General features: G+C 49.4%; 1 protein-coding gene across 4 annotated transcripts in view; it reads left to right on the forward strand.

Annotated features, from left to right (window-relative positions):
• ZNF638 (zinc finger protein 638) overlaps positions 1 to 26,996 on the forward strand; it is a 994,232-nt gene that overhangs the window by 362,613 nt on the left and 604,623 nt on the right. For all 4 annotated transcript variants that reach the window (XM_085642741.1, XM_085642742.1, XM_085642740.1 and 1 more), the window contains one exon: positions 10,436 to 10,564. In XM_085642741.1, the coding sequence (XP_085498867.1) occupies positions 10,436 to 10,564 (129 nt within the window). The remainder of the gene's footprint in view (positions 1 to 10,435; positions 10,565 to 26,996) is intronic.

Raw genomic sequence — 26,996 nt, forward strand, 5'->3', positions numbered from 1 at the left:
GTGGAATCCACAAAACCTTTGCAAGGGCCGACCGTTCCAAGAGCCTGTTCCACAAATAGTACTGACAGCGGACGCGTCTCTCCAGGGATGGGGAGCTCATGTACTCCACTACACAGTGCAGGGACTATGGACGACACAACAGAAGAAGATGCACATCAACCTTCTGGAACTGATGGCAATCTTCCTGGCCATGAAGGCTTTCAAAGTACATCTGTGCAACAAGGTCGTGTTGATCCGGACGGACAACATGACTGCCATGTACTACATACAGAAGCAGGGAGGGACACACTCTCCACAGTTGTCTCATCTGGCTCAGAGCATGTGGAAGTGGGCCATTCAGAGGAACATGTTCCTCATGGCGGAACACCTCCCCGGCAAGGACAACCAGATGGCGGATCTGCTCAGCAGACACAGCCACCAGATGCACGAGTGGGAGTTACACCCATCGGTACTCCAACCGTACTTCCAGCAGTGGGGTCACCCAGAAATAGACCTATTCGCGACAAGCGAAAACGCAAAATGCCAAAGCTTCGCCGCCAGATTCCCACACCCGCAGTCGCAGGGCAATGCGATATGGATGAACTGGTCCGGCAAATTTGCGTACGCTTTTCCTCCAGCACCGTTGATACCGCTGGTGGCTCGCAAACTCCGACAACACTCCCTGACACTCGTCCTAGTTGCTCCCACGTGGGCACGCCAGCCGTGGTACACCACCTTCCTCGAACTTTCCGTGGTACCGCATCAAAGGCTGCGGATCAAACCCGCGCATTTGACGCAGAACCATGGAGAGGTTCAGCACCCAGATCCGCAACAGCTGAACCTGGCGATCTGGCTCCTGAAGTCCTAGAGTTTGGCTCTCTCAATCTGCCACCTGACTGTATGGACATCATCAAGGAGGCCAGGAGACCCACTACAAGAGCTTGCTATGCAGCCAAATGGAAACGGTTCGTCATTTATTGCGGTAATAATGACATTAACCCGCTGGACGCATCCATCCACAACATCATATGTTACCTCTTACACCTATACCGATGCAATCTGGCGTACACCTCTATACGGGTCCATTTGACCGCAATATCAGCCTATCTGCAAACCAGGCAGCACCTCTCTCTCTTCAGAGTGCCTGCCATCAAAGCATTCTTGGAAGGACTCAAACGAGTCATTCCACCTAGTCACCCACCGGCTCCAATGTGGAACCTCAACTTGGTCCTCACACGCCTGATGGGTCCACCCTTTGAACCTCTACACTCATGCGAGATTCAATTCCTTACCTGGAAAGTAGCCTTCCTGGTAGCGATCACTTCCCTAAGAAGAGTTAGTGAACTCCAGGCACTAACCGTTCAAGAGCCATTTATTCAGGTTCACGCCAACAGGGTCGTACTACGTACCAACCCCAAATTCATGCCCAAGGTAATATCGCAGTTCCACATGAACCAGACTATTGAACTGCCCGTTTTCTTCCAAAACCCACAAACTGTTGCAGAGAGGGCATTACATACACTAGATGTACGGAGGGCCCTCATGTACTACATCGACAGGACTAAACCCTTCAGGAAGACAAAACAACTGTTCGTTGCCTTTGCCCCACACCACAAAGGTAACGCCATCTCCAAAGCAGGGATAGCCAGATGGATAGTTAAGTGTATTCAAATCTGTTATCAAAAGGCAAAACGCACATTAACTATTCCACCACGAGCCCACTCAACACGCAAGTTGGGGGCTTCCATGGCCTTCCTAGGAAACATTCCCCTGCATGATATATGCAGAGCAGCCACATGGTCCACTACACACACATTTACAAAACACTATTGCGTAGATGTGCAGTCAAAACAGCAGGCAGCTGTAGGACAGGCTGTTCTCAAAACACTTTTTCAGACCGCTGCAGCTGGCACGGGTAGCCGCCGCCAATAGAGGGCACTGCTATGTATTCTATGCACAGATATGAATTCAGCAGCCCACATGCCTCGAACTGAATATGCTACTTACCAGTATGCATCTGTTCTTGGCATGTAGGGCTGCTGACATTCATATCGCCCTCCCTCCTCCCCGGCGCCTGTCGCAGCTGCAGCTCTCAGAATTATTGCAAGCATGGTCATCACTTTCTGTATCTACTCCATCACTGCCACAATGGCGAAAAACAATCTGAGGATGGAGAGGATGCCCATGCGCACTGTAGTCCAGGGGAGGAGTCACCTATCCAAGGATACTTCGAAGACTCTTCCAGGACAACAACGTGCAAACATCCGGACCCAACACTAGGCGGCGATCTATGCACAGATATGAATGTCAGCAGCCCTACATGCCAAGAACAGATGCATACTGGTAAGTAGCATATTCAATACCGCTGAATCCCACCTGCAAAAAACGTGATTGAGGGTTTCTTAACAGTACGCTGTACTGTTTATGTTTACCCTGGTTCTTTCAGGACCAGTGATCCACTCTCTACCTGATATTTTGCCATTTGAGAAAAAGAAGCTAAGTGGGTCACAAGCCCTTCCTTCTCCCCCCATTGATTTATATACACACAGGGATGTGTGCCATGTTGACTTTGTTTTGTCTTGTACCCAGACACTCAGCCTGGAAGGGCAGTGTGTGTTTGTGTAAGGGTACAGGGCCTCTAAGAGTGGCACAATAGGTGCTGCAGCCCTTAGAGGCCTTCCCTCTCCAAGGCCCTGGGTACCTAGGGTACCATTTACCAGGGGCTTACATGTGGCCAGGGTTTGCCAATTTGTGTTTTGTGTTTTAAGGAAGGAACATAGGCCCTGGGCACCTGATTGGCAGGAGTCCAGAGCACACTCGGGCAAAGTACATTCAGCAATTCAGCAGAAAGTGGGGGCATACCATGTAAGAAAGATGGCACTTTCTCACACACAGCAAAATCTATGAGAGCCTCGCAGTCGCAAGCTCCCAGGCGCTCCTTTCGCTGTCCTCCTTTAGAAGCACCACCAGAGGCTACTCCTCCGACGGCGCCTCCACTTCCTACAAGGCCCCTACCCAATCCACCTTCACTAGGGGTTACCAAAGAGGCAGTTACAGGGGTAACAACAACAAAGGCAGAGGCAAAACTAACACCTCCCGCTCTGCCTCCACCCCCACCCAGTGACTTCCCTCCACTCCCCCAGACTATTCCACTCCAGTCGGGGGCAGACTCCATAATTTCCTTCCTGTCTGGGCTACCATCACCTCAGACAGATGGGTGCAACAGATAATCCAATCAGGCTACTGTCTAGAACTAACATCTACCCCCCCCAACCATTCCACCCAAACAGCGCCCAATGTCACAGGAACATTTGTCACTTTTAAAGCAGGAGGTAATCTCCCTCCTACAAAAAAATGTAATAGAACCAGTTCCTACCCACCAACAAAACAAGGGCGTTTACTCCCTATATTTTCTGATACCAATAAAGGACGGCTCTCTAAGACCCATTCTGGACCCCAGACCCCTAAACCAATACATACTCAGACCACTTTCACACGGTCACACTCCAGCAGGTGCTTCCTCTGCTCTCCCAGGACGACTTCCTGACCACCATAGACCTCGAACGCCTATTTCCCCATTCCCGTTCACACCACTCTCAGGAAGTTTTTCAGATTCGTAGTGGACTGTCACCACTACCAATACAAAGTACTTCCCTTCGGAGTCACCACAGCGCCACGAGTGTTAAGTGCCTAGTGGTAGTGGCAGCACATCTGAGAAGACAACACATCCACGTCTTCCCATCCCTAGACGGCTGGCTCATAAAAGCCAGCTCATACAACCAGTGTGTACAACACACTCACGCCACTATCAAACTACTTGACTACCTGGGCTTCACAGTAAACTACGCCAAGTCCCATCTGCATCCCTCCCACGTACAACAATACCTCTGTGCCACAATAGACACCTCAAGAGCGTTAGCCTACCACAGTCCCGCCAGGATAGCAAGCATACAAGCTCTTCACGCCAAATTTCAACCACATCACTCTGCCAGCCCGAGTGTTTATGCAACTTATAGGGAGGAGGACCTCTTGCATATTCATAGTAACTCATGCCAGATGCGTCCTCTCCAAGAGTGCTTAGCACGCCAATGGAACCAGGCTCAGGGTCACTTATCAGATCTGGTGTTGGTAGATGGTCGTGCCCATCGCTCTCTGCAGTGGTGGACCACCAAAAACCTTTCCAAAGGGCGACCGTTCCTAGAGCCGGGTCCTCAAATAGTTCTAACAGCGGACGCATCGCTCTCCGGCTGGGGAGCTCACCTACTACATCACACCATGCAGGGCAGGTAAAGACCTCAACAAAAGTTACTCCCATCAACCATCCGGAGTTACTAGCCATATTTCTAGCCCTAAAAGCCTTTCAAACACAAATCTCAGGCAAGGCTGTCTTAGTCCGCACAGACAACATGACAGCAATGTACTAAATCCAAAAACATGGCGGCACACTCTGCTGCTCTCAGCTAGCACAGACCATATGGAGGTGGGCCATACCTCAAACCATTTTTCTCCATGTCCCAGGAGTCCAAAACCTTATTGCAGATCTGTTGAGCCGTCAAACACAACAAATCCACGAGTGGGAACTTCATCTACAAGTTCTTCAACCATTCTTTCAAATGTGGGGGCAGCCACAGATAGCCCTCTTCACCACCCACGAAAACGCCAAATGCCCAAGCTTCGCTGCCAGATATCCACACCCATTGTCCAAAGGCAATGCGATATGGATGAACTGGTCAGGCAGATTTGCGTACGCTTTTCCGCCTCTCCCACTCATCCCATTAGTGGTGCGCAAACTACAGCAACATTCCCTAACTCTCATCCATGTTGCTCCGACTTGGGCCAGACTACCGTGGTACACCACATTGCTGGAACTCTCTGTAGTTCCGCACCAAAAGTTATACCTCTCTCCACGCCTCTTAACCCTGCACCATGGAGAGATCGGACACCCGGACCCAGCTCAGCCTTGCGATCTAGCGCCTGAAATCCTAGAATTTGGTTACCATAATCTTTCCCCTGACTGTATAAATGTCCTTAAAGAAGCTAGACGACCTACTACTAGAGTTTGCTACGCAGCCAAGTGGAAACGTTTCGTGATTTATTGTCGCAACAATAATGTCAATCCCTTAGATGTGTCTATCCAACACATCATAGGCTACTTACTACACCTACAAAGATGCAATCTAGCCTACACGTCTATTAGACTGCACCTTGCAGCCATAGCAGCTTATGTACAAAAGAGGCAACATCTATCTCTCTTTATGGTACCTGCCATAAATACCTTCATGGAAGGCTTCAAAAGAATAATTCCCACAAGAGTGCCACCCTCACCGGTGTGGAACCTAAACATAGTTCTCACCAGACTAATGGGGCTTCCCTTTGAACCTCTACACAAATGTGAACTTCAATTCCTAACATGGAAAACTGCCTTTCTTGTAGCCATCACTTCTCTCAGAAGCGTCAGTGAGATAGAAGCACTTGCCATTCAAGAACCTTTTCTGCAAATGCATCATAATAAGGTGGTTCTCCGCACTAATCCAAAATTCCTTCCTAAAGTCATTTCTCCCTTTTACCTCAATCAATCTGTGCAGCTGCCCGTATTCTTCTCGCAGCCACAAACCATTGCAGAAAGAGCTCTGCACACCCTAGACGTCAAAAGAGCTTTACTCTACTACATCGAGAGAACACAACCTGTTCGCAAGACCAAACAATTATTCGTGTCTGTCTCACCACCACACAAAGGCAACCCCATCTCCAAATCTGGGACAGCTAGGTGGATTGTTAAATGCATCCAGATTTGCTACCACAAAGCAAAACGAACGCTCTCTGTTCCCCCTAAAGCCTACTCTACACGTAAGATGGGGCTTCCATGGCATTTTTAGGGAACATCCCCATAGATGATATCTGCAAAGCAGCTACAGGGTCTACACCGCACACTTTCACTAAACACTATTGTGTAGATGTGCAAACTAAGCAACAGGCTAGTGTCGGCCAGACTGTCCTCAAAACACTGTTTCAAACAAATGCAACAGATACTGGTGGTCGCCGCTAGGAGGGGGTACTGCTACAAAATCTATGCAGTGTGTGTAATCTTCAGCTCATATGCCTTGAACGGAATATGCCACTTATCAGTATGCATCTGTTCTTGGCATGTAGAGCTGCACATCTACACACGCCCACCCGGCTACCTTTATCTGTTCCAGTTTATCTTATTTAGATACAACACACATGGATATCTGTCCTGTTTCTTACAAAGCTCCATCATTTCCCTGCTGGCGAAAAACAATCTGAGGATGGAGCTGAAGCCCATGCGCAATATGATCTAAAGGAGGAGTCACATACCTTGTGACTTCCAAAGACTTTCCAAAAGAAAAACTGCAACATCCGGGCCCAACACCAGATGGCGATCTATGCACAGTGTGTGGAGTTGCAGCTCTACATGCCAAGAACAGATGCATACTGGTAAGTAGCATATTCCTTTCTTCCATTGGATAACATTGACTGGTTTTCTCTGAAATTTCTTCTAAGTGTGGAGTTTCTAAACTGTAAAATATTCACCTAAAATCAACCGAGTAACAAACGGAAATTAGGAGAGATCCCAGTGCTGGATCTTGGTGCCCAGCACTGACCCTGAAAAGTAATTACAACCATACTTACCGCTAACTCAATTTTCTCCCATAGGAATGCATTGACTGTTTTTCTGTGAAATTTCTTCTAAGTGTCGATTTTTGCAAACTACAAATATTCTTTAAAAATCGTACCAACTGTGAAAACGTAAATGCTTACCTGTGTTAGATAGATGTTCCAGCCCTGAGACTAGGAACCCAGTACTGGATTACAAAAGTAACGAGAACATACTTTACCCGTAACTTGAATTTTTTTCCATAGGGAATCATTCACGGTTTTTCTATGAAATTTCTTCTGTTGATTTTGCAAACTTAGAAATATTCCTTACAAATCGCCTGTATAACTTAAACACAGTTTCTCAACTGCTTACAGGTGGTACACTAGTGCTGGATCCAGGATCCAACACTGACCTAGAAAAAGTAACCATAACCCCACTTACCTGCTAAGTGAATTTCCTCCCATAGGATAACATTGGTAATTTGATCAGAAAAAGTTTCTAAGTGTCAACTTTTGAAATAGCAAAATATTGTTTAAAAATCACAACAGTAACTTAACCGAATTTACTCGTTTCCAAGAACTGTCCCAGGACTGAATCTAGGATCCAGTTCTGGAGTTAGAAAAGTATTCCTAAAAGTAATCAAGTGCACATAACTTAAAATTCCCATTGAGCTCAATGTATTGTTTTTGAAATTGTGTTGCCTATTGCAACAACCTGTAATTATCTACAAACGTCAATTGCATATTGCAAAAGTATTTAACTTAAGCATCTCATTCTGAGAAAGTATATTTTGGCACCTATTGGTTCTAAAATAAAATAACCATATATTTTATTATATAAACCATTGGCCTAGAGTTCAGTTATTGAGTGTGTGAGACCATTTGCTGGCTGAGTGTGTGCAGCAAATGCTTTACACTGTCCTCTGATACTACCTTACTGCTCGACCAAGCTACCACTTTAGAGAGTAAGGTTATATCCAACTTTAACCTCTGCCAAACCTCTGGGGACTGTGGACTCTGTACACATTGTACCTATTTGGGAACAGTATATACAGAGCCACTTTCTCACACTTTGGGGCGGGGGTGGAGGGGGGTAGATGGGACTAAACTCGAATGACGTGACCCTGGAATCAGTTATGCCTCACAATGGTCCCGAGTGGACAGAGGGGTGTCAGCCACCGTCTGCCTTTCGGCTTAGTCCGCTGCTGGGATCTGCAACCACCGTGCCCCCTCCCTACCAGACCCTCCAACCCGTTTAATCTACTTATGCTCTCCCACTCACACCACCATGGCCTGGTTCCTGCTGGTCTCCTGTCGGACTCGTCACCAGAGCGAGGCATTTTGGAAGATTTCAGAGGCACAGGTAAACTTATTCAAACGTTTCTATGGTTATAGATTCAGGAGTCAAGAATGTCTGTTTCTTGATTTAGATCTCTCCTAAGAGCCAGCGGCTGTTTTTGTATGTTCTCGACAGGCCTGGCAAATTTTTTTTTTAGCACATTCAATTGTAAAATTCTATACGGCCAGCTATCCATTTCTTGGTACAAATAAATGAAAAAAATAGATGGCTTACTGGGGTCATAAACTCGTGTGTATGCCGGCACTAGTAAAGAGGAGCGACGAGGGAGGAACAGGGTTAGAGAGTAGACCGAAGGACCCCCTTGATGAAATGAAAAGCTGGTGAATGAGAGGAGACGCGAGTCTGGATGAGAGGAGACGCGAGTCTGGATGAGAGGAGACGCGAGTCTGGATGAGAGGAGACGCGAGTCTGGATGAGAGGAGACGCGAGTCTGGATGAGAGGAGACGCGAGTCTGGATGAGAGGAGACGCGAGTCTGGATGAGAGGAGACGCGAGTCTGGATGAGAGGAGACGCGAGTCTGGATGAGAGGAGACGCGAGTCTGGATGAGAGGAGACGCGAGTCTGGATGAGAGGAGACGCGAGTCTGGATGAGAGGAGACGCGAGTCTGGATGAGAGGAGACGCGAGTCTGGATGAGAGGAGACGCGAGTCTGGATGAGAGGAGACGCGAGTCTGGATGAGAGGAGACGCGAGTCTGGATGAGAGGAGACGCGAGTCTGGATGAGAGGAGACGCGAGTCTGGATGAGAGGAGACGCGAGTCTGGATGAGAGGAGACGCGAGTCTGGATGAGAGGAGACGCGAGTCTGGATGAGAGGAGACGCGAGTCTGGATGAGAGGAGACGCGAGTCTGGATGAGAGGAGACGCGAGTCTGGATGAGAGGAGACGCGAGTCTGGATGAGAGGAGACGCGAGTCTGGATGAGAGGAGACGCGAGTCTGGATGAGAGGAGACGCGAGTCTGGATGAGAGGAGACGCGAGTCTGGATGAGAGGAGACGCGAGTCTGGATGAGAGGAGACGCGAGTCTGGATGAGAGGAGACGCGAGTCTGGATGAGAGGAGACGCGAGTCTGGATGAGAGGAGACGCGAGTCTGGATGAGAGGAGACGCGAGTCTGGATGAGAGGAGACGCGAGTCTGGATGAGAGGAGACGCGAGTCTGGATGAGAGGAGACGCGAGTCTGGATGAGAGGAGACGCGAGTCTGGATGAGAGGAGACGCGAGTCTGGATGAGAGGAGACGCGAGTCTGGATGAGAGGAGACGCGAGTCTGGATGAGAGGAGACGCGAGTCTGGATGAGAGGAGACGCGAGTCTGGATGAGAGGAGACGCGAGAGGAAAGGCGAGGCGAGTCGGGATGAAAAAAGAGGCGAGTCGGGATGAAAAAAGAGGCGAGTCGGGATGAAAAAAGAGGCGAGTCGGGATGAAAAAAGAGGCGAGTCGGGATGAAAAAAGAGGCGAGTCGGGATGAAAAAAGAGGCGAGTCGGGATGAAAAAAGAGGCGAGTCGGGATGAAAAAAGAGGCGAGTCGGGATGAAAGGAAAGAGGCGAGTCGGGATGAAAGGAAAGAGGCGAGTCGGGATGAAAGGAAAGAGGCGAGTCGGGATGAAAGGAAAGAGGCGAGGCGAGTCGGGATGAAAGGAAAGAGGCGAGGCGAGTCGGGATGAAAGGAAAGAGGCGAGGCGAGTCGGGATGAAAGGAGACGGTAGGAGAGGCAGGGGGCACGTGATGACATAAGGAGAGATGATAGAGAGCCTTTCATGGAAGGAGAAGATGTGATAGAAACAAAAGCATAGAGAGAAAAGAAGAAACCAACGCTGAAAGACAAGCGCGACCCTGCGGCTGCCAAAGTTTAGGCGAGATAATTGCAAACAGATGGCACTGCTGCTTGCTCCCGCACAGTAAACGCCATACATGCATGAGGGCTCATTGGTAACAGTGCAGTACATGCACGAGTTTACACAAAAGCTCGGAGTGATTCCAAGAGGTCACTCGAATGCAGCAATTGCGCGCTGCGTAGGCAAGACCTAAAAAAGGAAGAAAAAAAAAATCCAAAGTTGTCGACCAAAGGTGGGAGCTTCTGTGACTAAGACGTGCTTTGTCCGGAAGGACACCAAATGGTGGTATGTCGACACCCACCAAGCCACGAAAAAAAGAGAAAAAAAACTACTATTCCGGACCCAACTGCTAGATGGCGGAATAATGCACAGCAAGGTGTATCCAGAAAATTCTTCAAGCTGCAAAACTACACCGACAGGTAACAAACTATACGTTTAGAGAGCCACTTTCCTACAGTAAGCATCAACATTTATATCAGGTGTGGGGTAAGTGATGTCCTCTTAACGGTTGTACTTTTGCCAGTCTCCTCCTTCCCTTGACCAAGACCAGATTTGCTTTCTATCTGTCTCGTGAAATTTAAGTAATTCAGAGTACTTTTGACATCAAATCCTTTTCATTATACATTTTACTTTTCTTTGTTCAGGAAGTGGACTATGGCGTTATCCTTGTTACTAACTTTCCTGAGAAGGAATATACTGCAGAAGAAGTTGCAAACCTAGCTAAACCTTTTGGTGGAGTGAAGGATGTTATTTTATTGTCGTCTCATAAACAGGTATTTAATCTAGCAAATATGCACATGATCCCCCATTTCTGATTGCTGTTAGCTGGTCTTCTAAATTTTGTATTGAAAGTGGGTAACCTTCATATTTGCGATTGACATGTATTTGACAAATGGTCATGAAACTGTTGTCTGTCTTAAATGTTTCAGTGTTATTGTATTCTGCTTTCTCTTGTTTCCATACATGGGTGTTGACAGCTTGTTGGAGTGTCTGAAACTTACTTTTATTAAATAAAGCTTGGTATAGATTGGCTTATGAGCCCTTTTCTTTGGTTCTGATGGAGAGAAAAATGGTTTGGTTGTGTACTTATTTATGTTGGAATAAGGACACTGCTGTATTTTGCAATTTTGAGTGTACATGGTACTGGTGCATAATGTTTTGCACTCAAACGGCAATGAAAACAGTTTTCCTGCTCCGCAAGTAGATTGCATAGATATAAAAAAACACTAACAGGCATAATGTCTATGTGGGCTAGAAAACTCTTAAAGCCTTTTGTTTGAACAATGTGGCTGTTAGCTGTTACTGTGCAGCATCTTGTGATTATGGTCATTTATTACCCATATCGTGGTGTACAGTCTGATTTCACTCTTAATTTGATAACCAGGTTACTCCGTTTTGGCTCTCAACTGCCTCTCGATAGTGAGGGTTGTAGGAAGCTGAATTTCTGTTGCAGTAACCCCTCCGCGCCCCCCACCCCACCCCACACACACTTTTTGCCAGTCTACTGATGCACTTTGACTTTGTGCCCTGGGTCCCTGCCAATGAGGTTCCTAGGGCCTGTGGTCTTTCCCCAAAACTGTACCCCATTTGGCACCTTTCTGGCCACATGTCAGTCCCTTGTAAAAGGTACCAAGGACACTGTGGCCAGGGAAGGCCTCGAAGGGCTGCAGCACTTGTTGTGCCACCCTTAGAGGCCCTGTACCTCTACATACTCAAACTGCCATTGCAGGCTGCATGTTTTGGTGCTGAGCAAGTGAAGGGTCGACATGGCACATGTCCCTGTGTGCCATGCCTACAACCCACTGCCCTGGCATAGGTCAGCCACCCCTCTAGCTGGGTGCACTGTACCAGTGGTGAGGGTACCAGCGCATGAGACTTGTACCCCTACAATGTCTAGACCAAGTCCTAGACTTTTGTACAGTAGTGCCATTAGGAGTATATGGTGCTGGGAGTTTGTCATTAAGAACTCCACAGCACCATAATGGCTTTTCTGAAAAGTGGGAAGTTTGGTATCAAACTTCTCCGCATGTTAAACCCACACTGATGCCAGTGTTGGATTTAATGAAAAATGCACTCTGAGGGCATCTAATAGTTGCACCCTTTATAACGACCAGCCTCTGGTGGATTCCCTGGCTGGTACACACCAGCCTGCCACCACGAGACATGTTTCTGGACCCCTGGGGTGGGAGCTTTCGCTCTCTGAGCCCAGTTTGCACTTTGTTTTTCTTCGAAGAAGTCTTTATAGTCACGAGGTAGGTGACTCCTCCTCTTGGTGATAGTGCACATGGGCATCGACTCCATCCTTAGATTGTTTTTTCTGCCATCTGGTCTGGATGTGTATTGCTGCGGTTCGGTACAGTTTTCGAACCCCTTCGACGTGCAATCCTCTACCCTCGACGGTATTTTTCGATCGCAGTTTCCCACTCAACGCGCATCGTAGAATTTGTAAAACCTTAAATCGAGAACTTTGAGGTGGGCCGTCTGGCCTACCCGTTTCGTCCACACCAGCAGTCGATGTAACGGAGTCCATTTAGACAATGTCCCGGGTGTTGTGCTAAGTTCCGCTGCACCGACCTGCACCAGGTGTGCAACCTGTGCTTATCCTCGGAACACGACTAAGGACTGCGAAGCATGTCGATCGTTGAGATCGAAAACGACTCTTCTTGACAGTCTGGCTCGATGCCATGAAATGCAAAGAGACAGCTGCTCCATACCGTACATCTTTGGCGAAGCTTCAGAGGTTCCCCATTCAGACGTAGAGGCCGAAGAAGAACTGGTCTCCGTCTCCGAAGCCGACTCCGACATGGAGGAAGACCAGAACATCACCCCGGGTCAACGTACCATGAGTACAAATCCCCATGTGACCGCACCCCCCAAAAACACTAAGGCTCCGGCATTACCCCCGCTCTCTAGCTCGGGTCAACACCGATAAAGTTTCTAATGCCCTGCCCTTCGGCTCGGCTACGAAACATAAGGACAAGCCTTCCGTCTCTGGCTCGAGCTGGCCCCATTCCGGTACCGAAAGACCACCTTCGGCACAAAACATAAGCCGCCTCATGTGCCAGTCACTACATTGCCGGAACAGAAGACACCCTCGGCACCGAAGGCCTCGGAGCCGAAAAAAGCTTCAGAACCGAAATCATCCAGGCCAAAATCCTCAGCACCTAAAAGCTGAGCCGTCAACCTCCGCACCGAAACACTCGGAGCCGAAACATCCCACTCGGAAAGATTCAGGTTCTAAACACATCAAAAGTAAGCATTTGGACTTGAAACCTTCGGCGCACAAGGACCCTCATAAAGCTTCCATGCCGAAACCCATTCCTAAAACTTCCATCCGAAGAGACCGTTTTGGACCCAAAACAGAAAGGACTCAGTATTGATCCCAAAACTGTACAACTTACAGCCAATCTTCGAGAACACAATGGAAGCTAAATCTGAGGACTGTCCTATCCCTCTGAAAATGGACATGAGTACTAACACTTCTCCCCATTACATAAGTCCTTCTCCTCCACCTAACCCACATCTACTAATCACACCATCAAATTCACCACCACCCCCATTTTCACCTGAACCACAGGATGATTATGGGGACGAGGATCAGCCACAAGACATTCCACATGTCGCTGATCTATGGGAAGATTACAATAAGGACCCGGATCACAATGACCCTGACCTGTATCCCTCCAGCCCTTCCCCACCTAATGATAATATAGGCTTTACACAGCTTATTAACAATGCTGCTCAATACCATTGTGTGCAGCTACACTCAGACCCCTAGAGGAGGATTTTCTTGTGGAGACATTTACACATTCACAGAAATCCACTACACTTTGCCCATGCTCAAGGGCATGATAAAACATGTAGACTAGGTTTTTAAGGACCCAGTCAGAGCTAGGAAACTGACCCCTTGAGTGAAAATAAAGTACAAGCCCGCTCCTACAGACCCTGTATATATTCGGGGATAGTTGCCCTTACTCTCTTGTCGTATCTAATGCCCGCAAAAGAGCTAATGCCCAAACTACAGGTGACGCCTCTCCTTCTGATAAGGAGTCTAAATTAATAGATGCATCAGGCAAACAAGTGGCCTCACAGGCTGCTAACAATTGGCGAATCGCCAATGCTCAGGCCCTTTTAGCACGCTACGACAGAGCTCGCTATGTATGTATAGGATTTGTTCGAGGCATGTGGGCTGCTGAATTCATATCTGTGCATAGATCGCTGCCTAGTGTTGGGTCCGGATGTTTGCACGTTGTTGTCCTGGAAGAGTCTTCGAAGTATCCTGGGATAGGTGACTCCTCCCCTGGACTACAGTGCGCATGGGCATCCTCTCCATCCTCAGATTGTTTTTTTCCGCCATTGGGTTCGGATGTGCTATCTTGACTCAAGTTAGGAAATAATATTTTCGAGGCCAAAAGGCCTTTAGTTCGCGTCGGTACTGTTTCTCGATCGGTATCGATAGACTCTTTGTTAGTTTACTAACTTCTAGATCAAACTTTTCGCATCTTACCTGACCATCGGCCCGAAATCGACGATGGAATCGAGGACACCATTCAAGCGGTGTCCGGTATGCAATGCGAAATATCCCCACATCGACGTCCATCCGGTGTGCAACAAATGCCTTTCGCCGGATCACGACGAATCTACATGCATGGCCTGTGCCCGGTTCCGATCCAAGAAGACTCTACGGAACCGACGAGCGGCGAGGCTCAAACCACAGCACACGGCACTGGCCCCGGCCGACATCTTCAACGCCGAGACCGACGATGTCGAAGAATTAGGGAACCTACCCTCCAGTCCCGCTCCCGAACATGACTCCGGATCGGAAGACGTCGACGAAACACTCTTTCACAGAGATGAAGACGACACCGAGGTAGGAGACTACAATGATGCCTTAGGGGCCGAAGAGAGTAGCTCTGGTGACGAGCAAGGCCTACCCGTTCAAACTGAAGAGAGCCCAGTGCAACAGTCTATGGCTCCGGTCGAGGGATCGCCTTCGGGCCTTACCCAAGACCTATCCCGCAGTTCTTCGGCCCCGCCCTCGGGCCCGGCCTCGGACATTCAGCGGCAGCCATTAATGCCCAAACCAGCTGGTTTCCCTTCTTCGAAACCGAAACCAAAAGCTGTTCAGGTTCAAACGAAACCGAAAGTGGCGCTGGTCGGATCGAGGCCTTCCACACCTTCGACGCCATCGAAACGCGTCGGCACCAAGCGCGACTTCGGTGCCGAGCGCGAAGCGGCCGGAGTCGGCATACGGAAAAGGCCTTCGGTGCCCCCGCACCTGCTCGGCTCCAGGCACCGACGCAATCAACTCCGACCCTAAAGGTCAAACTGCCTGCTGCGTCTCACATCGCTTCGACGGCAACACCAAAGCCTCATGCATCGAAGACGTCGACGACCATTCCCGCCCCTCGACTCGATGACCCATCGGCGCCAAAGAAGTCCACGGCCGCCTCTACAGAACTGGTCGGCGCTAACGACTCGAGGGCGCTCCAGACGCGACCCGTTGCGGCGCAGAGCAACAAAACCAAGACAGTCCTCAAGGACACGTCGGGCTCCGAGCCAATAAAAGCTCCGGCAGCCTCTTCGGCGCCAGCCAACATTACTTTTGGCCTGCCACCAGCCACGACCCCGAAACTGTCCCAAATCAGGACACGGGTCACACACACCACGGTCACACCTGCAGACCGCTCTGATGAGACGTCTCCATCACATCTCATCGACGCGGACACCGGCAGGATGATTATCCACAAAAGGAGGATAACTTCGGAGCCAGCTTTGGACTCCTTCCGGATCCCACTAAAAAGAAAGCTGCCTGTGGTTTCAGAACCTGTTCTTTACGAACCTTTCCACTCACCCTACCAGGATCCACAATTCTTCTCTCCCACTCACTCCGACACGGATGCGTTGGAAGACTACATGGGTGAACAAGTCCCCTACCACGGAGACATGGACCCTGCTGACCAGCAGGACCCTGATCAAGCTTGGGATGACCCTGTGGACCCAGGTGCACAGGACCCGCAACTCTATGGAGCAAAAACATCTCCCACAGAAGACACTGCAGTGTTCAACGCTCTAATTGAACGTGCTGCGGCCAATCATGGAGTGCAGCTTCACTCTGACACCGTCGGACGACTTTCTTATGGACACTTTCGCATCCTCAGAGGCATGTAAAGACTCTGCCCATGTTGAAAGAGGTCCTCAAAGCAGCCAAGGACATCTTCAAGGAACCCACCAGGGCAAGGGTGATAAACCCCAGGATCGACAAAAAATACAGATCAGCGCCTGGGGACCCTACTTACATCAGAGGCCAATTACCTCTAGACTCCATTGTCGTTGCGAATGCTCGCAAGAGGGCACACTCGCAAACGACAGGTGACGCTCCTCCCCCGGACAAAGAGTCCAAGGTGTTAGAGACCTCTGGCAAGCGAATTGCCGCCCAGGCAGCTAACATATGGCGTATAGCCAATACTCAAGCGCTCCTCGCTCGCTACGATAGAGCGCACTACGACACATTAGAGCAACTACTCCAACATCTCCCTGACCAATTCAAAGAAGGTGCAGAGATCCTCATCAGGGAGGGACAGCTCCTCACAAATGCATCCATCAAGTGTGCGCTGGATGCCGCAGACACAGCTGCCAGGGCCATTAACACTAGCGTCATGCTACGACGACATGCCTGGTTGCGAATCTCCGGATTCAAACCAGAGGTGCAAAATAACATACTCAACCAGCCTGTCAACCCCGACTATTTATTCGGCCCGGAGGTTGACACCACTCTAGAGAAAATAAAAAAGGACACGGACACTGCAAAGTCCATGGGGGCTCTCCAGACTCAGTCCTTTCGGAGCGGCTCCTTTCGTCGCCCCGGAAATAAAGGAGCAGGTAGAGGACAGGGGTCACAGCAAACTTACAACAAGGGCAATACACAAACCACCTACGATAAAAACGCCCGGGGTGGATATCGTGGCTCCAGTACAAAAGGCAGAGGACGCGGCTACGGCAACACCAGGTCCTCCCCCAAGAACAAGCAGTGACGCCCTCTCCCTTCCTCCCGACCACCTAACACCTGTCGGGGGAAGGCTACAGAGGTTCCTGTCCACGTGGAACTCCATCACCACGGATAGGTGGGTCAAAGATATTGTCGAATACGGTTACTGTCTAGAACTAACCTCCACTCCACCCACAATTCCTCCAAAAAACCGTCCTATGTCCTCAGAGCACTTAACGCTCTTACAGCAGGAGGTGCAAAGTATGCTTCTAAAAGGCGCAATAGAGGTCGTACCCGTCCACGAGCAAGGTACGGGGGTGTACTCCCTGTACTTTTTAATACCAAAAAAGGACGGGTCTCTCAGGCCTATGTTAGACCTGAGACCCCTGAACAGATACATTCTTTCCGAGCATTTTCACATGCTCACTCTACAGCAAGTCCTTCCGCTTCTCAGGCAGGGAGACTTCCTGGCTACACTGGACCTCAAGGATGCGTATTTCCATATACCCATTCACCCCTCACACAAAAAATACCTCAGGTTCACTGTTCAAGGGCAGCACTACCAATTCAAAGTCCTACCCTTCGGCGTGACAACAGCACCCAGGGTTTTCACAAAGTGCCTAGCTACTGTGGCAGCACATCTACGGAGGCAGCACATACACGTCTACCCCTACCTGGACGACTGGCTCGTTCAAGCGAAGTCAGCCCAGCAATGTGCCAGCCACATGTCCCGCACCATTCACCTCCTTCACAGTCTGGGATTCTCACTAAATTACCCAAAATCCCATCTCCAGCCCGCACACTTACAACAGTACCTAGGTGCGACTATAGACACTCTGGCGGCCACAGCTCAGCCAAATTTAGTGAGGATAAACAGCATGCAAATGCTGATTCCCAAGTTCAAACCACAACACTCCCTTCCGGCGCGAGTGTTCATGCAGTTGATAGGCATGATGGCCTCCTGCATTTTCATAGTCCCGCACGCGAGATTACATATGCGCCCGCTTCAGGAGTGCTTAGCACGTCAGTGGAATCAGGCTCACGGACAGTTGAAAGACCTAGTGTTGGTGAGCGGTCGGGCATACAACTCTCTGCATTGGTGGAATCCACAAAACCTTTGCAAGGGCCGACCGTTCCAAGAGCCTGTTCCACAGATAATACTGACAGCGGACGTGTCTCTCCAGGGATGGGGAGCTCATGTACTCCACTACACAGTGCAGGGACTATGGACAACACAACAGAAAAAGATGCACATCAACCTTCTGGAACTGATGGCAATCTTCCTAGCTATGAAAGCATTCAAAGTACATCTGTGCAACAAGGTCGTGTTGATCCGGACGGACAACATGACCGCAATGTACTACATACAGAAACAGGGAGGAACACACTCTCCACAGTTGTCTCATCTGGCTCAGAGCATGTGGAAGTGGGCCATTCAGAGGAACATGTTCCTCATGGCAGAACACCTCCCCGGCAAGGACAACCAGATGGCGGATCTGCTCAGCAGACACAGCCACCAGATGCACGAGTGGGAGTTACACCCATCAGTACTCCAGCCGTACTTCCAGCAGTGGGGTCATCCGGAGATAGACCTGTTCGCCACAAGCGAAAACGCAAAATGCCAAAGCTTTGCCGCCAGGTTCCCACATCCGCAGTCGCAGGGCAATGTGATATGGATGAACTGGTCCGGCAGATTTGCGTACGCTTTTCCCCCAGCACCACTGATACCGCTGGTGGCACGCAAACTCAGACAACACTCACTGACACTCGTCCTGGTTGCTCCAACGTGGGCACGCCAGCCGTGGTACACCACCTTTCTCGAACTTTCCGTGGTGCCGCATCAAAGGCTGCGGATCAAACCCGCGCATTTGACGCAGAACCATGGAGACATTCAGCACCCAGATCCGCGACAGCTGAACCTGGCAATCTGGCTCCTGAAGTCCTAGAGTTTGGCTACCTAAACCTGCCACCTGACTGCATGGACATCATTAAGGAAGCCAGGAGACCAACTACCAGGGCTTGCTATGCAGCCAAATGGAAGAGGTTCGTCATTTATTGCAATAATAATGACATTAACCCGCTAGACGCATCCATAAAAAACATAATTTGTTATCTATTACACCTATACAGATGCAATCTGGCGTACACCTCTATACGCGTCCATTTGACCGCCATATCAGCCTATCTGCAGACCAGGCAGCACCTCTCTCTATTCAGAGTGCCTGCCATCAAAGCATTCTTGGAAGGCCTCAAACGAGTCATTCCTCCAAGCCACCCACCGGCCCCAATGTGGAACCTCAACTTGGTCCTCACACGCCTGATGGGTCCACCCTTTGAACCTCTACACTCATGCGAGCTTCAATTCCTTACCTGGAAAGTAGCTTTCCTAGTAGCGATCACTTCTTTAAGAAGAGTTAGTGAACTCCAGGCACTAACCATTCAAGAGCCATTTATACAGGTTCACGCCAACAGGGTCGTACTACGTACCAACCCAAAATTCATGCCCAAGGTAATATCGCAGTTCCACATGAATCAAAATATTGAACTGCCTGTTTTCTTCCAAAACCCACAGACTGTCGCAGAAAGAGCACTCCATACACTAGATGTAAAGAGGGCCATAATGTACTACATTGACAGGACTAAAGCCTTTAGGAAGACAAAACAACTTTTCGTTGCCTTTGCCCCACACCACAAAGGTAACGCTATCTCCAAAGCAGGTATAGCCAGATGGATCGTTAAGTGTATTCAAATTTGCTATCAAAAGGCTAAACGCACATTAACGATTCCCCCACGAGCCCACTCAACACGTAAGTTAGGGGCCTCCATGGCTTTTCTAGGAAACATTCCCCTGCATGATATATGTAGAGCAGCCACCTGGTCCACTACACACACATTTACAAAACACTATTGTGTAGATGTGCAATCAAAACAGCAGGCAGATGTAGGACAGGCTGTTCTCAAAACTCTTTTTCAGACCGCTGCAGCTGGCACGGGTAGCCGCCGCTAATAGAGGGCACTGCTATGTATTCTATGCACAGATATGAATTCAGCAGCCCACATGCCTCGAACTGAATATGCTACTTACCAGTATGCATCTGTTCTTGGCATGTAGGGCTGCTGACATTCATATCGCCCTCCCTCCTCCCCGGCGCCTGTAGCAGCTGCAGCTCTCAGAATTACTGTAAGCATGGTCATCACTTTCTGTATCTACTCCATCACTGCCACAATGGCGAAAAACAATCTGAGGATGGAGAGGATGCCCATGCGCACTGTAGTCCAGGGGAGGAGTCACCTATCCCAGGATACTTCGAAGACTCTTCCAGGACAACAACGTGCAAACATCCGGACCCAACACTAGGCGGCGATCTATGCACAGATATGAATGTCAGCAGCCCTACATGCCAAGAACAGATGCATACTGGTAAGTAGCATATTCAATATAGCGCAGGAATCACCCCCGGAGGGGTGTCTTCGCACTATCTTAACAGAAAAATCAGATGAGCATGTGCAAATAGAAATTAAACTCTGAATAATGCTGCTTTCAGGAGTTTCCTAAAGCATAAGATTGGAGCACAGGTAGGGTGTTCGAATATTTCGAGGACAGATGAACACGTTTTGCTGCCTGTCCTAAGCTTCTTAAACCTGGAAACCACTAAACCTTTTCCCTTCCGATCTAAGATGACGATTTGGACAGAAGACTTTGAATTTATCCGCCAGGTAGCTGGGGCTCGTGCCATAGAGAGCTTTATGGGTGAGACAACCATGGTTGAAATTAATTCTCTGCAAAAAGAACAAGTGATGGACAGAATGCAGACAAATGTCCTACATTCAGCCCAGTACAAAGATCTGTGCCTAAATCCATTGTTTTTTTTGCTCATCATGCCATTTCAGTTTGGACCAAGCCATATGCAAATCAGTCTTGACCCTGTGCCCAATGGAAACAGTCCATCCCGAACCGCCAGGCCAGGTCCTCCCTGGACTGGAAACAAGCATCCTAAGGCCTAATGTATGTGACCCGGCGTTCTTCCAGCAGGTGTGGCACCACATACAATCCATGGATGATGCTGTGTTAATCTGGGGCGGTGACTTCAACTGTATTGTCGCTTGGGGAGGGCAGGGTTAGAACCTCACTCACACATCACCCACAGGCAGCTGCAGTCTTGAAAGGATTGATTAACATTGATTGTTATCCGCTTTTTTCCTCGCACTTCTACGCTGTGGCGGTACCATCTAGGGCGGGATAGCACTTTGGCCGCGCCTGAGCAGGCGAGAACAATACTCAGCAGCCCTGCTGTCCTTTCAGTGCTACTTCCCAGTAGTTTCAATTTGGTTTTCCACCTGGAGACGAATGGGGGCAGCAAGTCCACAGTGTAGTGAATCAGCCCGTTGCAAGGATGAGGGGGGGGGGGGTTATCTAACTATCTCCTGGAACTACACCACTGGAGGGCAACTATATCCCTCCGCTATATCTCACTCGGGATATCACCAGCCTCCCACTCCAGCGCTGTAAGGCCTTCCCTGCTGTGCAGCCCTCTGTAAGTGCAGTTAACTCACCTCGCCAGCCAGTCTTCTCAAGTGCATTTTTTATAAACGTTTCTGAGTGCCCGACTGGGCTGCTGCACGGTTAATCACTTCGTTCCTCACTTCTACCACTCCATTCGAGGCTTATCCGCAACGCGGCAGCCGTGACCTCTATGCATACAGTGTGTGGTGCGGCTGATAGGTATGGCCACTTCGATCGCCAGTCAAGGACAGTATCTCCACTTGGCTGCGTTTTGCCGCGCGGGCCACCACTGCCCCACATTAGTGAAGTGCCACTCCCTCACTCGCCGGTGCGCACTAAACACGGTCTCTCACTCCCCCACTCGGTTTGTCAGCATCTGAGTCTGGTTGGAGCACAACGACCTTTGTGCCGAATTTGGTCTAATTCACAGGGCCCGGGCACAGTCCATCAGCAGCCCACAGCAATAGTTGTAGAAGTACCCACACTGGTCCCCGTGACACCTCCCTCCGTTGACTTCGGCCTCATACCTCAGCGGGAACAGGTCTGTGTGATTTGTGCTATTTTCCTCCCAGGCCTTCGCGGCTCTCCGGTGCGGTGTTGGAAGTATCCCCAGTCTGGCGCTACCTGCAGGGAACAGTGTCCGCAGTCCCCCTCTCCAGCGCTGTGGGGCGGGTCAGTCTATCGCCAGCGGGGGTTGGGGGAGGGTGGGGATGAACACCCCAAAGGTCCACTTGTCAGGGGATGCCGTCCGCCCACGCCACGAGCCTCCGCTGGTTCTCTCTACAGCTCCCGTGTTGTGGCCTGGCCACGGCTCTGCCTCTCATGCCACGTTGTCGCAATTACGTTTTCGGAGCCGGTTCAGGCCCCGTGCCCTGTGTTCCCCCCCCCACCCCCCCACCCCCCTCCCTCTGTTTCAATTGCCTACTCACTGGTGTGCGCCGCTCTGTTGTAATCCCAACTTTCAGGCAGCCGGAAAGCCGTCACTCTTTCTCTGCAATCTGCGTGTCCCGATCCAGGCACTTTCGCGGCCGAAGTCCTGGCCTCGCACCACCAGGACCAGGCTGCAAAGTCACAGCGGCGATTACAGCAGTTGGCAATCAAATTTCGGGGCGCTGGTCACAGCAAGGCGTGCAGCTCCGTCTTCTGCATTTATGCTCCGTACTTTGGAGCCAGGATGAGGTTGTTTTCTGCAGGATATTTGCCGGATATTATGCTCGGCCGGCAGAGCCCCTTTACCAAGCGGCCATCTTGCTGCTCGACTCAGCCACCCCCCTACTTACAAAACAGTTCAGCTGCTTCAAGACTTGTGATTCACTGTAAACCTCACCAAGTCTCATCTCCAACCATCCAACACGCAAGCATACCTGGGAGCCACAATAGACACTTGCAAGGCTCTAGCATACCCCAACCCTGTCAGAATATGCAACATAAACTCCATCACAATTTCAGCCTCAACACTCCTTACCAGCTCGAGTGTTCATGAAACTCATCGGAACGATGGCATCATGCATTCTAATCGTTCCTTACGCAAGACTCCAAATGCGTCCCTACAGGAATGCTTAGCACGTCAGTGGAACAAGGCTCAAGGTCAGTTAAACGATCTGGTGTTGGTGGATGGCCATACTCATCGTTCTCTGCAGTGGTTGGACACAAAACCTTTCCAAACGGTGGCCATTCCTTGACCCGGTTCCACAGATAGTGCTCACAGCAGACCCATCCCTCCCCGGTTGGGCAGCTAATCTTCAAAAACCTATCATCCAGGGTATGTGGACTCTACAACAAAAACGACTCCACGTAAACCATCTGGAACTGCTAGCAATTTTTCTAGCACTGAAAGCTTTTCATATAGATCTAGTCGGCAAAGCAGTCCTAGTTTGTACAGACATGACAGCGATGTACTACATACAAAAATGGGGAGGGACACACACTACAGTTCAGACATAGCTCAAAGCATCTGGAGATAGGCCATACCTCAAAAAATATATCTCCTTGCAGAACATCTTCCAGGAATAAACCATCAAATTGCAGATCTGCCAAGTCGTCAAAGACAACAGATCTATGAATGGGAACTACAACCTAAAGTTCTCCCATTTTTCCAAATGTGGGACTACCCAGAGATAGATCTGTTCGCCACACACCTCAACGCAAAATTTCCAAACTTCATGTCCAGGTATCCACACCCATTGTCCAAAGGCAATGCGCTATGGGTCAATTGGTCAGGGATATTTTGCTTACGCTTTTCCACCTCTCCCGCTAATTACATTAGTGGTTCGGAAGCGCAAACATTCCCTCACAATGATCCTAGTTGCTTCCACATGGACTCGAAAACCATGGTTCACAACACTGTTGGAACTATCAGTTGTTCCTTATCTAAAACTACACCTCACCCAAGCTTCTCACTCAGAGCCATGGAGAGATAAAGTATCCAGATCTCTCCATGCGATCTGGCACCTGAAATCTAAGTTTGGCTATCTAAATATTGCGCCAGACTGCATGAACGTCATTAGAGAAGCTAGACGCCCTACCACAAGAGCATGCTACGCAGCAAAATGGAAAAAATTTGTAATTTATTGAAATAACATCAAATCAATCCGCTTGATGCTTCAATTCAAAAGATAATTTGCTATCTGTTACACCTACTAACTTAGCATATACATCAATAAGACTGCATCTTGCTGCAATAGCAGCTTACCTACAAAACAGACAACACTTGTCCATGTTTCGTGTCCCCACTTTCAAAGCCTTTATGGAAGGACTCTAATCATTCCTTCTAGACTTCAACCTTCTCCCGTGTGGAATCTGAATATAGCCCTTACAAGACTCTTGGGTCCGCCATTTGAGCCTCTGCACAAATTGCGAACTACAGTTTGACTTGGAAGGTAGCCTTCCTTATAGCCATCACATCTATTAGAGTTAAAGAGCTCCAGGCACTAACCATTCAAGAACCATTTTTACAAATTCACACTAAAAAATGTTTCTTAGGACTAACCCAAATTTTCTACCCAAAGTAGTTTCTGCTTTTCATCTCAACCAGTCTGAGTTACCAGTGTTTTTTCCTCAACCAGACTCAGTAGCAGAATATGCTCTTCACACATTAGATGTGAAAAGAGCGCTACTTTATCACATTGAAAGAACCAAATCTTTTAGGAAAACTAAACTTTGTTGGTTTTTCCCCACCACATAAAGGCAATCCCATTTTCAAAAGCCGGTATTGCACGGTGGATAGTTAAGTGCATCCAAATATGCTACCTTAAAGCTAAACGCACCTTAACCCCTTCCCCGCTCATGACGGAACCGTTCCGTCATGAGCCACGGTTGGCGTGTGCTCATGACGGAACGGTTCCGTCATGACAATCCTGTTGGCGGCCGCTCCGCCTGCGCGGCGCTGTTTCCCCGCCTGTGCGGGGCGACAACGCAAATGGGCGGAGTCATGACGGAACCGTTCCGTCATGAGCACAGCTCAACTGTGGCTCATGACGGAGCGGCTCCGTCATGAGCACAGGCCCACCGCGCTGCCCCCCTGCCCCCCCCAGCGCTGCAGCGGAATGTCCGCAGCAGCGAAGGGGTTAACCATTCCCCCTTGAGCGCACTCTACACGCAAGCTAGGGGCTTCTATGGCATTCTTAGGGAACATATCCTTAGATGACATCTGCAAGGCTGCATCATGGTCTACAACTCACATATTCACAAAGCAGTATTGTGTAGATGTTTTTGCTAAACAACAAGCTAGTGTGGGCCAGGCAGTTTTAAGAACACTATTTCAAACCACTGCAACAGTTACAGGTTAGCCACCGCTGGGAAGATAACGGCTGTATAGTCTATGCTAATGTATATGATCCACAGCTCATATGCCTCGAACGGAAAATGCTATTTACCCAGTATGCATCTGTTCTTGGCATAGAGAGCTGTAGATTCATATGCACCCACCCGCCTCCCTGAGTACCTCTATCTGATACATTTTACATGGACACCTCTTTACTACTCTCACTAACTTTATCACCCCTTATTGCAAAACAATCTAAGGAAGGAGTCCAAGAGGAGGAGTCCCCTACCTCGTGACTACAAAGACTTCTTGGAAGAAAAACAAAGTTCAAACAACCCGGCCCAACACCAGATGTCGATCTATGCTAAAGCATGAATCTACAGCTCTCTATGCCAAGAACAGATGCCTACTGGGTAGGTAGTATTTTCCTTCCTCTATATGATAACATTGACAGTTTTTCTGTGAAAGGTTTATAAGTGTGGAGTTGGAAAATCTATGTAACCTTTTAAAACTGTAACCAAATAACAAAATTGCTTTTACCTACCCTTTTACAGGAAATGTCCCGGTGCAGTATCCATACTGCTCTGTGTAAGAAAAGTAATCTTCATAGTAATCCACTTGATATTACACCAAAAAGCCAATACAAAGTATATGTACAATATTTTCCCTCCTGGTAATCACGGAGGGTGTCTGGAAACTCCTCAGTGGCCCTGTCTGACTCGCAGCTCCTCTGATGTAGCTGCATGCTCCAGGGTATGCGGGAGCTCCGGACGCCACCACGTGCCCCGATGCTATGGCACCCAAGGTGCTCCGTCGGCACCCGCCGCCTTCTGCTTATTCTTAACACCGGAGCCGTGTCTGCTCGTTTCAACAATAGCCGGAGGCCTTCCACCTTAGCTCACTCGCGCCCCACCGCGGGCAGCTTCTTCTCCGGCTGGCCTCGCTACAGTGCAGCAAGAGTTCCTGACACATCCGTCTGGGGATTACTGTGCTGGTCCTCCATGGCGATGAGCTGGCCGGATTCAGAATGCATGTCCAGGTTATCTAATTTTGAAGATAAGAGCAGCCATTTTCACTCGCGGCTAAGCCTCACCCCACTGTTGATATACTTTGTGTGCCCTGGATTCCTGCCTAACGGGTACCCAGGGCCTATGTTCTTTCCCTAAACTGCATTGAGACAAAACCCAAATGGCACTCCTTGGCCACATGTCAGTTGTGAGAAAGTGCCATCTTTCTTGCATGGTATGCCCCCACTTTTTGCTGAATTGCTGAATGTACTTTGACTGAGTGTGCCCTGGACTCCTGCCAATCAGGTGCTCAGGGCCTATGTTCCGTCCCTAAAATTGTGTTGAAGCCTAAACCCAATTGGCATCTCTGGCCACATGTCAGCCCCTGGTAAATGGTACCCAGGGCCTTGTGACCAGGGAAGGCCTCTTAAGGGCTGCAGCACTCATTGTGCCACCCTTAGAGGCCCTGTACACACACACACACACACACACACACACACACACACACACACACACACACACACACCACACACCACACACCACACACCCCCCCCCCCCCCCCCCCCCCCCCTCTCACCAAAACCCTCCTTTTTTCCAGGCTGGGTGTCTGGGTGCAAGGCAAAACAAAGAGTTGACATGGTAAACATCCCTGTGTGCCATGCCCATCACCTACACTGCCATTGCATATATCAGCCACCCCTCTAGCTGGGTGCCTTATGCCAATGGTGTGGGCGCAGGAGCCCTGTACCCCTACAGTGCCCAGGTCCATTCCTGTGCAGTGCTGCCATTTAAGAGTACATGGTGCTGAGAGCTCGTCAAACACTAGCTCCACAGCACCATAATGGCAACACTAAAGACTGGGAAGTTTGGTATCAAACTTCTCAGCACATTAAACCCACACTGATGCCAGTGTGGGATTTAATGTACCCAGCACCCCAGAGGG

This window comes from Triturus cristatus, chromosome 2_2, assembly GCF_964204655.1.
Source record: "Triturus cristatus chromosome 2_2, aTriCri1.1, whole genome shotgun sequence".
Taxonomy (NCBI): domain Eukaryota; kingdom Metazoa; phylum Chordata; class Amphibia; order Caudata; family Salamandridae; genus Triturus; species Triturus cristatus.